Source organism: Mustelus asterias, chromosome 1 (genome assembly GCF_964213995.1).
Source record: "Mustelus asterias chromosome 1, sMusAst1.hap1.1, whole genome shotgun sequence".
Lineage (NCBI taxonomy): Eukaryota > Metazoa > Chordata > Chondrichthyes > Carcharhiniformes > Triakidae > Mustelus > Mustelus asterias.
This window is the reverse complement of record NC_135801.1, coordinates 57,926,202-57,939,627: the sequence shown is the minus strand read 5'-3', so window position 1 is coordinate 57,939,627 and position 13,426 is coordinate 57,926,202. Positions and strand designations below refer to the sequence as shown.

Genomic DNA, 13,426 nt, shown 5'->3' with positions numbered 1-13,426 from the left:
TCCCCATCATTTTATGAGCAAGTTTATTTTTTATTTTCTGTTGAAGTGGCTCCAATTAAAAAGTATTCTTTTAACAATGTTCTAAAACTTTCCTGAACTTGATTTGTTTGCCGGAATTTTACTGGAATGACCGCCTGAGAATCTTAAGATCACGCCCGAGGCCAACGGAGAATGCTGTTCTTCAAGCCTCACCCACCCCAATAAAATCAGGGCTGTTTTTTTTTTCCAAGCGCAAAAAACTGCCATTTTTGACACTCACATTACTTCTCCTGGCCAGCTTCCCTTCATCCATTCTCTATAAAGGCAAATCATCCAAAATAGATGACGATGTGCGGGATAGGATTCGTAAGTTTGCAGATGACACAAAGATTGGCCAGGTGGTTAACGGTGAGGCAGAATGTCTTGGGCTACAAGAAGATATAGACAGAATGGTCAAATGGGCAGAGAAATGGCAGATGGAATTTAACCCTGAATAGTGTGAGATGATATACTTTGGAAGGATTAATTTGACAAAGAAGGACTCATTGAATGGCATGGCACTAGGAACTTCTATGGAACGAAGGGACCTTGGCGTGTTTGTCCAGAGACATCTGAAGGTGGAACGGCATGTTAGAGAAAACTCATGCTGATCTGTGAATGCTTATGAAAGGTGTTTTTCTGTTTTAAACCAAGGTCTGCTTTAATTATCTACTTTTTTCAACAGCACCACAGGGCTGGTTCCATGTTCAGCAACACCGACCACCTTTGGCGATCTGAGAGCTGCAAATGGGCAAGGGCAACAGCGGCGTCGGATCACAACTGTCCAGCCCCCTCCAGAACTCCAAGATTGGTTGAAGACTTTCCAGGTTAGGATGTACTAAAGTAACAGGATATGTATCATGAAGAATTATTATAGCCTAAAAAATATTGTATTGCTGAAGGGAAACCTGAACCTCTGCCAGGCTAATGTCAACCTCTGTTGACTGCATTAGTTCGTCACTGTGGGTTTTAAAGAAAGATGAAGCCTGTAGATTCTGCAGCATAATGTTACTTTCAGATCTTGGAGAATAAAGCACATGCTCTTGTTTGAGATAATATTTTTCTGCTAAATACATGTGAATTGATGCTCCGCTCTTGAATTTGTTGAGTATTGGGAGCTTTATTTGCATTTTGATTTTGTTCAATTTTATTCCCTTTTGCTGAGACAAATAACTTGAAGATGACATTCGAGCTAAAGCAGAGTACTGTATAACCATCGTTCAGATGTGGAGTCAGACTTAAAGCAATCGCAACACAATTGGCTCCTTAATGTCACCGGATAAGCTTCTGTACATACATAATATTCTGCATTGCGCATCCTCACTTCCTGCCTTTCTGTTTCTGTGATGAGTAACATACATATACATGTCAGTGAATTTCTGTGCCTGTTGCATTCAAATTGTATGTGTGGAATTAGTTGAATTCCGACACTGAATTTGTATGAAGTGCTGCATAACCCTCAGTTGACCAGAAACTGATATTTTCCATTTAAGAGAGAGATTTCAAGCAAACATTCAATGTAATTTCACTTATCAACCAGACATAAATGGTTTAAGCCACTGTGCTCATGTGGGAGTGGGGCTGAGATTGAAAGATTTTTATCAACCTAAACAACACATCCATCGAATAAATGTAAAATAAATACAAAAAACTGCAGATGCTGGAAATCTGTGAAATAAAAACAGTATATGTTGGAAAGACTCAGCAGGTCTGGCAGCATCTGTGGAGAGAGAGAAAAAAGAGTTATGTTTCAAGTCCTTCTGACTCTTCAGGGCTCAGTTTAGTAAATGTACTTTTCAAAACTGCTATACATTGCCATCATTTAAGCTTAATACTGCTGGGGCTCCACAAGTCATCAATAGGCAAATGAATAGTGTTATGCAGTATTGAGCTATGTTGATGAGAAAGCTCACTTTACTAACTTCTTGTCTGGATGGTGTAAACAGACCAGGAAGTGCTCATATATACTGATGATGCCCAGCTCTATACCTCTACCACTTCATTCAACCTTATGATCATTTAACACCATTATTATTCATGTTTCTGGTTGGTTATCTGACAAAAAGCCATTCAATAAAATCACGACTGAACTTTAGCATCAACCTCACTATCCGTCCATGTCCCTAAATCCCTTGATTTCTTAATTGCCCAGAAAATATCAATTTCAGTCTTGAATATGCTCTGAGTATGGGGAGAGAAACAGAGTTAACGTTTCAACGTTAGCATTTCTACAGATATGAAGAAAAATAGAATTGTGAAGAATTATATAGCAGGAAGGGGACGGAGGAGGTGGGACAGAATAGAAGAACAGGGATAGGCTGGGGCAAAGGAGAGATAGATAACTGTTATGGGAATCCAACTATATATTTCTAAATGTTTTTATTTTGACTTATAGTCTTTTTTTTCTCTCCTTCCTCCTTTCTTGAAGAGTGGGTTATCCTTGCTGCCTTCCAGTCCACAAACGCCATTGTAGAAACTAGAGAATTCTGGAAGGTCATCCCATTCATTCTCAATAACTGTCATTGATGCTTGGTTCCTCACACTTTTCAGCATGTTCTTCGTGCTGCTGTGAAGATAAATGCAAGGTATTTGCTTATACTTTCAGTCATCTCCACTTTCCACTTTATAACCTCTCCTGTCACTTCTGAGGGGCCCACGTTTCATTTAAGATCAGTAACCAACTGGCAATGGAAAATGGAGTGAGGGGCCTGAAGAAACTGTTGTTGGGTTAACACAGGAAGCTGACTAGTGGTAAGATAATTATGGAGGGGAACAGTCCAGAATATGCCAAGGAAAAGTTGGATCTCATTCTCCTATACTGCGCTTCCTCTCAACATTGCCGATCCTGCCCACCCAAATGTATTCTAATCCTGCTTCCTCGGACTTCTTAATAGGGAATCACCATCTCCCCTGGTCACATTTCAGGACAGCTGCCAGACCTCAGAGTGCAATGGCTGCACACAGGCCAGGGCCTCCCAAAGCTTGGAGTACCCCTCTCATCTCCTCCCACTGCCAAATACTTTAAACTCTGTCTCAGTGTCATCAGATTCCAGTGCTGTCTCCACTGTGGATGACCCAATGAACCCAACAATCCAATTGCAAATTGAAATGTTTGCCAAGGTTCCCTTATTGAACAATAACTTAACTCTAAATCACCAGGGCCGTTCATTACTTAATGATTAGTTTCTGATCCTGACAGATTTGGTTAAATCATAGCAATGTAATCTATCGTGCATTTCATGATTTAACACTCAACATCAAAGCAGGAGTTCTTCAGAATAGTGTCCTAAGCCATCCAATCTTCAGCTATTTTCACAATTGACTTCCTTTCCGAGCTAAGTGGAAGATTTGCCATTTCTCAGATAATGAAGCAGGCCATATTCACATACAGCAAGACCAGGATAACATCCAGTTTGGGCTGATATGTGGCGAGTAACATTTGCTTCACACAAGTGCCAGGCAATAACCATTTTCAACAAGAGAGTATCTAATCACCCCCTGTTGAGAGCCAATGGCATTATCATCAAATCCCCCAACATAAAATCTTGGTTACACCATTGACCAGAATCTTAAGCAGGTGCATAAATTCTGTGCTTCAAAAGCAAGTCAGAGGCTGGATATTTCGCAACTTAGCTCCTGAAACCCCAAAACCTTTCCACCACCTACGAGACACAAATCAGGACACTCCCCTTACCCAGCTCTAACAGCACATGAGAAACTCAACACAATCCTGACAAAACAGTCCAATTGATTGGCATCTGCCATCTTAAGCAGTTACACCCTCCACCACTGGTGCACCATGGCCACAGTGTGTACCATTATACATTACAAACTGTAGCAACTTGCATGGTTTCTATGCCAACGCCTTCTAAACCCGTGACCTCTACCACCTGGAAGGACAATTGCAATAGATTTTTAGAATTCTTTCTTAGGATATGGGCACCACTGGCTAGACCAGTGTTTATTGCCCATCCCTAATTGCCCATGAGAAGGTGAGCTGCCTTCTTGAACACCATGGGAACACAACTTCCCATGTCCCCCCCCCCCCCCCCCAAAAAGCAAGCTTACCAACATCTCCTTGGGGGCATTTAGAGATGGACAATAAATGCTAGTGTTGCCAGCCATGCCCACATTCTGTGAATGAATATTTTAGAAATATTGATCATTGATAAACAGTGTAGCAGTAAAGTGATGAAGAGCGCCAGAGACCTCTGGTTAGAATCTCTGCAGGGGTTCTCCTGATCAACTCCCATTGATTCAGCAACAGAACAAAAAGTTATTTATGACATTTCTCCAGGGTTTCTGGCACAGTTGTTGTGTACAATCTAGAATTCTATCTCCAAGTGTCCAGCTCTCTTTAGCTGTCACAGTTTACCGTAGATGTAGAATGACTTTAAATGCTAAGTGCTTCTGAAACTGCCAGTGACATTACCATTTTAATGTTCCCTTATCAAACAATTGCAGAGGCATGTAGAGGAGGCAAATTGTGATGTCAGTCAGTTTTATAGAATTCATAGAGTCCCTACAGTACAGAAGGAGGCCATTCAGCCCATTGAGCCTGCACCGACAACAATTCTGCCCAGGCCTCATCCCCATAACCTCACATATTCACCCTGCTAATCCCCCGACCCTAAAGGACAATCTACCATCAATCTAACCCGCACATCTTTGGAGTGTGGGAGGAAACTGGAGCACCCAAAGGAAACCCACGCAGACACAGGGAGAATGTGCATACTCCACACGGACAGTCACCCAAGGTTGGAACTGAACCAGGATCCTTGGAGCTGTGACACAGCAGTGTTAGCCACTGTGCCACCCAATGCTGATTTTGATGCCTGACATGTCCTTTTGGACCTTGCTGCTTTAGTCAACTCCTTCTTAAACACTGTGTATTGAGCAGCACAAAAGACCCTCCCAATCAGGGATCATAGAACAGTACAGCACAGAACAGGCCCTTCGGCCCACGATGTTGTGCCGAGCTTTGTCTGAAGTTTTCGTAAATATTGGGTATTTCTAGGGGGTTCAAATATTTGGTAAAGTCTTCAGTAAGTTGTGTTCACATGGGGAAGGGTTTGGTTGCTACTGCAAGGGCTCTGAGAACATCACTTTCGCCCAATTATAGGAGCTATACTAGCAGTCACCTGAGTAGCATCAGTTAGCTATAGAGGCGAGGCAGCAAAGATCACAAGTTTCTGGCAGAGGGATGAGGCGGAGGAGGGCTCTCGACAAGAGGGTTTAACCATTCAGAGTCTTCAGGAGCACTCCTGCCTCCACCTACACCAGGAATACTCATGGTTTCACCAAGTTAGTGGTCAAAGAACTCTACCATCTCTTGGAACTAGACCTGCAACCTCAGTTAGGCGAGGATGGTGCTATCAAAGTTGACTTTGGCCCTGATTTCCTATGCAGCTGGATCCATCCAGGCTGACAATATAACTAACGTCTCGCAGTTTGCCATCCATCTTGTATCCAGAGGCTCTGTATTCCAGGAGAGGGGACATCATTGCCTTTCCTCTCAACAGAGAGAGGCAGAAGGAGCATGCACATGGCTTTGCCATGATAGTGGGCTTCTCCATGATACAGGGTACCATTGACTGTACACACATAGCTTTGCGAGAGCCATGTCTCAGCGGTGAGATAACTACTTAAAGGCACTTGTCACTGCAGACAATCTGCAACTATGTTCAAAATATTGTGCAAGTGAATGCCTGCTGTTCCAGCAGCAGTGATGATGTGTTCATCCTGTGTCAGTCCACAGCTCCATGGTGAACCAGAGGGCGCTGCTCAGCAATGTGGGCTGGCTGATAACTCTCCTCTGCAACTAATAGTGGCTGGCACTCGTGTAATGAGGAACATCATCAAGCAGACAGTTGGGGTGTTAAAGCAACAGTTCCACTGTTTTGACCACTCTGGAGGTGCCTTCAATACTCACCAAAGCAGGTGTTCTTTTTCATGGCAGTCTGCTCTACCCTCCACAAGTTGGTCACCATGAGGTAATAGAGTTGCCAACACCAATTCAGCAAGCCTCTCAAGAGAGGAAGGAGCTAGCACATCAGAGTTCTGGATAGGCTATCCAAGAGCACATCATTCAACTCTGGACTCCCTGATTTGAAACCCTGGAGTCTCATTGTGAACAGTTCCACATCATTGCTTTGTTACAGACCATTACAACATCCTCATGGCTACAGACCTGAAATGAAAGTGACCAAAAAGCAACCATTCCATATCAAATTTACCCAACAAAATATTCAGTACTGTAAACAAAACCCACCTAATGACCCTCACGGATTTTCTTAGTTCATGTCTAGAGGGTGCCTTTGCCTAACTTTGCACTCCTAAGCAGTGAATATACCATGACTGGCGAAAAGCCCCTCCACTCTGCCCTCAACCTCTATACCACCCCTCTCCACTCTGCTGTCGGCCCCTATACCATCCCTCTCCACTCTGCTCTCGGCCCCTGTACCACCCCTCTCCACTCTGCCCTCAGCCTCTCTAACACCCCTCTCCACTCTGCTCTCGGCCCCTGTACCACCCCTCTCCACTCTGCCCTCAGCCTCTCTAACACCCCTCTCCACTCTGCTCTCAGTCCCTGTACCACCCCTCTCCACTCTGCTCTCAGTCCCTGTACCACCCCTCTCCACTCGGCCCCTGTACCACCCCTCTCCACTCTGCCCTCAGCCTCTATACCACCCCTCTCCACTCTGCTCTCAGTCCCTGTACCACCCCTCTCCACTCGGCCCTCAGCCTCTATACCACCCCTCTCCACTCTGCTCTCAGTCCCTCTACCACCCCTCTCCACTCTGCTCTCGGCCCCTGTACCGCCCCTCTCCACTCTGCTGTTGGCCCCTGTACAACCTCTCTCCACTCTGCCCTCAGCCTCTCTAACACCCCTCTCCACTCTGCTCTCAGTCCCTGTAACACCCCTCTCCATTCTGTAGCTTTGGAGTGAATTTGTTGATCTTTATATTGAGTGTGAGCGGGACACTGTACTTTGAAAGGATATTTATGATTTTATGTGGATTGTTTTGAGATGCAGACTGCCACGGTCGTCATAAAATTTGTTCCTTCAACGAATCTTACTATTGTGCATAAAACATGAGCACACAGTAAACCAGTCATAAAAAAGAGAAAGTTGATTGGATTTGTGACCTGTTCCTTGAGAAAAATGAACTTAACCTTCATTTAAATTAATATGGACTCTCAAATACATTGCTGCTGTTTGCACGTTCTACATTGAATCTCCATAATCATCTGTCATCTAGTTTGATGTCAATAATCCACGGATGAAGAGGATTTCTGAAATCAGTTTATAGGCTCATAAGCAGCTTTCTGATAATGCTTCAAAAGTTTTTTAAAAATAGGCAGCTGTTAATTGAGAAAATTTGAGTATCAATTGGAGCACTTTAATTGAATAATTGGGTTGACTTGATTGTAAATATGCATATAAATTACATTTAATCGTTTTAAGAGACATGTCTCAAATTTATTTGTACTACAAGTGCCCGCTGCTTGTTTTTTCTTTCTTCGCTTTGTCCTCTTTTACTGGCCTCTTACTCTATTTAATTTTTCTTTCTTTCCTTCATTCTATACACTGTTTCTAATTGCCACTTTATTATATAGGTTGCACACTTATCTTTAATTTTCATTTTACTATGCCTTAGTTTTCATAGAAATCATAGAATCCCTACAGTACAGGAGGGCCATTCGGCCCATCATGTCTGCACCAACCACAATCTCACCCAGGCCCTATCCCCATAACCCTATGCATTTACCCTAGCTACTCCTCCTGACACTAAGGGGCAATTTAGTATGGCCAATCCACCTAATCCACACGTCTTTGGACTGTGGGAGGGGACCGGAGCACCCGGAGGAAACCCACGTAGACACGGGGAGAATGTACAAACTCCACACAGACAGTGACCCAAGCCAAAATTGAACCAGGTCCTTGGCGCTGTGAGGCAGCAGTGCGAGCCACTGTAGCGCCCATTGCTTTCATTTTCTCATTTTCTAACTCTTAACATCCTCCAATTTGTCTCACTGACTCTTAATGTGCTGTCAAAATAATGGCGTGGCTCATAGCACTCAGCTTTATTTATGTGAAAATGTTGTAGAAACTTGAGGTTAAATGTGGAAATCTAAGGGTTGATGTCTGAAATGCAGCTCTCTGCTGTAAGCTTTGCAAAAAGTTCATCTTCTTTACTGCCCCACCGTTAAAAGGTATTGAATGGCATGAAGTTGATATATTCGCCTGGTGGTTGCACAGTAAACTCACCACAAAGTCAAGTCTTTTCAGTTTCAGGACCCTTTTAACGATGTCATGATTGCTGCCAGTCAACCTCTCTGACACTGACAATTAACGTGTCCCTGCTGCCCATGACCAACTCCCGCATTCCACAACTTTGCAGGCAAAACCTTAAAAACATACTTGTGTGAGGGCATCCCTAATGGCAGAGACTGTTAGGTGCACTGCCATAGCAAATTATGCTTCCAAACCCGCAGCAGCTCACTACCATCTCTCATGAGCAATTAGGGATGGGCAACAAACACTGGCCTTGACAGTGGTGCCAACACCCAACGAATGAACAGAAAGTTGTTTATATGGATACTCCTGCTCGGTTTCTATCTGGGATGGAACAATTACTGACAATGAGTTGGATAGCAAAGAAGATAAGATATACATTGTGACACAACAAAAGCGGATGAAGTTTTGGTGGTCTTGTTATTATTGAAAGTAACCCTGCTTTCAGGAACAGCAAAATATGCATCTCGGGCCACAGAATGATTAAAGAACCCATTTCTGAATATAACAGGGTTTGGAAGATGCTGTCGAAGGAGGCTTGGCGAGTTGCTGCAATGCATCTTGTAGATGGTGTACACTGTTGCCACTGTGCACTGGTGAGCATTTAATTTGGTGAATGGGGACCCAATTAAGCGGGCTGCTTTGTCCGAGATGATGTCAGTTGTCAGTATTCTTTTTCCAATGATGCAGTCACTGTGGCCTGCTGCTTACTGATTGTATTGTGCCTAACATTTGTGGGATAACCACAACAGCATTTTGGGGAAAGAGTGTTCCAGATTCCCATTACCTGTTGTGTGAAAAAGTGCTTCTTGACATCATTGTGAATGTTAAGTGTTTTTGGTGCGACGCTAATCCAGGCAAGTGGATAGTATTCCATCACACTCCTGAGTTGTGCTTTGAAGATATTGGACAGGCTTTGGGGAGACAGGAGGTGAGTTATTCAGTGTAGAATTCTCAGCCTTTGATCTGCTCTTGTAATCCTAGTATTTAAACCGTTGGTCCAGTAAAGTTCCCTGTCAATGCTACCTCCTAGGATGTGATGGTGGAGGCTTCAATGATGGTAATGCTAGTGAATGCCAAGAGGAGATGGGTATTACTGTGAGGGGTGAATGCAAGTTAAATAGAACATGTCCACAGCCTGTCTTTAGTGCACCCTCCTGTCTCTTCCCAACTACTCCCTACAACATGTCCAGAATTTATTTAATTCATACATACTGTCTGTCGCCATCTAAGTATGATTTCACTAAATGTGTCTTTTTTCTTTTAGAGTTGGAGTGGACCAGAAAGATTGCTTGCATTAGATGAATTAATTGACAGCTGTGAACCTACCCAAGTAAAGCACATGATGCAAGTAATAGAACCCCAGTTCCAACGAGATTTCATATCACTGCTCCCAAAAGAGGTGAGGTTCTCTAAACTATATTGTAGAGTTTGATTATATTTCTAATCGCTGAATGCAGCATTGGCAGTTTAATGCAACAGGTGTTAAATAAACAATGTTAATCAAAATTGTTTTAAGTTTCAGAAATATGATTCTGTAATACACACATTACAAGAATTCTATTTTTTTAAATCCGGCTTTGAAAATTGAATTGTGAATTTATCTCAGATAGAATAAATAAAAGTTTACACAATCCTGTTGTACAAGAGTGGAAGGGTTCAGCTTTTGTTCATCGCCCTTCATTCAGTTTATTTTTTTTAACCTTTTACAACTATAGTTTTAGAGATTAATCTTTCCCCTGGTAGAAAGGAAAAACTAGTAATTTTCAATTTGCGTGTATTGCAGCTGGCGTTGTATGTTCTCTCATTCCTCGATCCCAAGGACCTGCTGCAGGCAGCACAGACCTGCCGCTACTGGAGGATACTGGCTGAAGACAACCTACTCTGGAGAGAAAAATGTAAAGAGGAAGGTAAGGAGATTGAAAGAAACTTTGTGTAGGTAGTTGCACCTTCATAACAGCAGTATTGTTACTGTGGTTGGATTATTTAATACTGTGGGTGGGGGGAGGTGGGGGGATACATAATTGGCGTCAATATGTTTTTACTTTTAAAGGCAAACTTTTTTTTATTTTGAGAATCTTAGCAAATTACTTCCCAAAAGTGAGCGAGTGAAATCTTTCTTCTCCAGGAATTGATGAACCTGTATACATCAAAAGGAGAAAAGTGATCAAGCCAGGCTTTGCTCACAGCCCTTGGAAAAGTGCTTACATCCGACAGCACAGAATAGACACTAACTGGCGCTGTGGAGATCTAAAAACCCCAAAGGTACTGTCTCATAAGAATTTAGGTGATGAAATTTTGAGAATTTTCTGCTGTATGGTCATTTGTATCTTGATTAAAATATATATCAAGTATTCTTAGAAATCTTAGAAACCCTATAGCACAGAAAGAGGCCATTCGGCCCATCGAGTCTGCACCGAGCACAATCCCACCCAGGCCCTACCCCCATATCCCTACATATTTACCCACTAATCCCTCTAACCTACGCATCCCAGGACACTAAGGGCAATTTAGCATGGCCAATCCACCTAACCTGCACATCTTTGGACTGTGGGAGGAAACCGGAGCACCCGAAGGAAACCCACGCAGACACGAGAATGTTCAAACTCCACACAGACAGTTACCCAAGCCGGGAATCGAACCCAGGTCCCTGGAGCTGTGAAGCACATCATGAATATTGATGAATTCCAAAAGTTGTGTGATAAATGATGAGCTTTACGTTTGCTCTAAAACGAAAGGTGCAGCTTTTCTGTGTTAACGGTGAAAAAGCCAAATTTAAATGCTCCTTTAATCAAAATGTTTAGAGCAGAAAAAAAACTTACCTGAATTTCTCAAATGGGAACTGCTATCCAAAGTGGAACCGAGCCATACAAACCTGGAGTCTTCATGTTCAGTCTTTGGTTGTGCTGAGCTCAACATAAGTAGCAGCGGAAAGCACTAAAGTTTCCTATTATGTTGTGTTGGGTGGGGTTGCAAAACAAACTAACCGGGATCCTCAGCTCAATTTGCTATGCAATGACGTATTCTTAAAGATCCACATTTGCAGGTATGGTGAGGACTGACTTGGACATGTCCATGATTAATTAGTTTGTGAAGACTCACTGTATCGACTCCCATGTGAAGAATGGTACATTGCCGAGGGAAGCTGGTGCTCAGGGAACCTGTTTTCAGTGGTGAAAGAATTTGAATGTTGGAAGCATTAGTTTAGTAATAAGTCATTAATCCCAATTTGTCCTGGCTCTGAGTGTGAAATGTTCTTTCTCAGCAGGTGCTAAAAGGTCATGACGATCATGTGATCACATGCCTACAGTTCTGTGGTAACCGAATTGTCAGTGGTTCTGATGACAACACACTGAAAGTGTGGTCTGCTGTTACAGGAAAGGTGAGTTTCATGAGTTCCACCCATATCCTGATCTCTTCCTGAGCCTGAGAGTTTATCAATAAGAAATTGTTTAGAAAAATTAAAAGTTAAAATTAGAACTGTTCTATTTTCAGAAATTTTGTTTGCTTTCCTGTTATTTGTAACTGAGCAACCACACCCTGCCTGTCAAGAAAGTGTGGATGAGGCAAAAGGACATTTGTCTTGGCATTTTTCAGCCTGGTTAATCACTGTGTTTCCTGTACCCTCCTCTTTCTTGTCCAAAGTAAATACAGAAGGCGAGAACATGCTTGGAAAAAACAGATGCTGAACATATTTTTCAATAATACTTTGATCGAAACCTTTCATTGTTCATATCTTGAACTTGCCCATTTCACATCTGTTTTAAATTGAAATGTTTTAATTGGTACCCTCTGCATTCAGACTGATTGAGCTGAGGGCCATCATTAAATAACAGGTTACAATAAAATTTGCCGTGACTGTGAAATGTTAAGGATGAAATAGTTACAAAAATTCAGAAGAAAATAATGTGATTTAATTAATTTCACTGCAGACTATTGAAGCATTTTTAAAATTGCATATATTATGATCTGAATGAGATGGCAGAGTTGTTTGAGAATATTTTAACAAAAATCTATGAATTGTGAAATGTTGCATCTAAGATAGGAAAATGAAAGCTCTCTTCACAGCAGTACAGTAAATTGGTCTACTGATTCCCAGAATTCATCAACATAGTGAATTCCTTATCTTGAGTGGAGGTTCCCAGCCTATTTGCCAATCAGCATTGACCAGATCTGGAAGTACGCTACAGTTTTTCTTTCAGTCAAGAGACAGTTGCGTGGCACTGAGGATGTAATTCAACATTTGGCAATTCTTTATCAGAAAAAGTTGAATATATGCGTTGCCATGCTGTGTGCTGATTTTGCTGATCTGAGCAATTGGTGATAGTAATTTCATAGATTTGCCCTAAGATCAGCCAGGATTTCCATTCCGGATTATTATCCAATGGCTTCTGCTGGGAGCTGCATGTATTTGTCAAGTGAGGATAAGATTTTGCGGTGATATTGATCTAATCAAATACATACATGAGGAATGACCATTTCAGCAAGGCATCAAAAATAATTTGTGCAAGTGCTTGAGTCACTGCCTTTGGGAGAAATGGGGTGCAAATTGGAATCGCATTCATTGTGGTATCCATGGCAGGTGGAGGAAAAGAGTGTGAGGAGGCATGACTGGTATTATAGAAGTCATGAAACTTGAGAATCAATTCCCCACAATGTCAGTGATATAAAATATAGATTTTCAATTGAAATGTAGAAAGTTGGGAGTACTCAGCAGGTCAGATGCATTCATGGAGAATGAAACAGACTTTAAGATTTCAGGTTGATGATTCTTCTTCAGAACTTGGGGATTGCCTTGTAACACAAGAATAGGTCGGTGCTAATTACAATTGCATCAAATATCAACTTCTGTTGTTGAGGTCACCAACAGTTGGTTGACCACAAGTTTCCAATGGATTCACCTCTGATCCAAAAGCCCTTTCCAATTATCTAGGGATCAGTGCTGGACCTCAATATTTTACAATTTACATAGATGACTTGGATGAAGTGACCAAAAGGTATAGTTGCTAAATTTGTTGATGACACAAAGGTAGGGAAGTAAATTGTGAAGAGGACATAAAGAGGCTACAAAGAGATGTAGATAGGTTAAGTGAGTGGAGACAAAGATCT

At 42.2% G+C, this 13,426-nt stretch overlaps 1 protein-coding gene across 4 annotated transcripts in view; it reads left to right on the top strand.

Moving 5' to 3' along the window:
* Nucleotides 1-13,426, top strand: part of fbxw7 (F-box and WD repeat domain containing 7) — a 108,597-nt gene that overhangs the window by 76,230 nt on the left and 18,941 nt on the right. For 2 of the 4 annotated variants that reach the window (XM_078212603.1, XM_078212622.1), the window contains exons 3-7: nt 704-845; nt 9,585-9,719; nt 10,104-10,227; nt 10,446-10,582; nt 11,583-11,699. In XM_078212603.1, the coding sequence (XP_078068729.1) occupies nt 704-845; nt 9,585-9,719; nt 10,104-10,227; nt 10,446-10,582; nt 11,583-11,699 (655 nt within the window). The remainder of the gene's footprint in view (nt 1-703; nt 846-9,584; nt 9,720-10,103; nt 10,228-10,445; nt 10,583-11,582; nt 11,700-13,426) is intronic. The other 2 variants (XM_078212611.1, XM_078212629.1) reach the window with 1 other exon arrangement.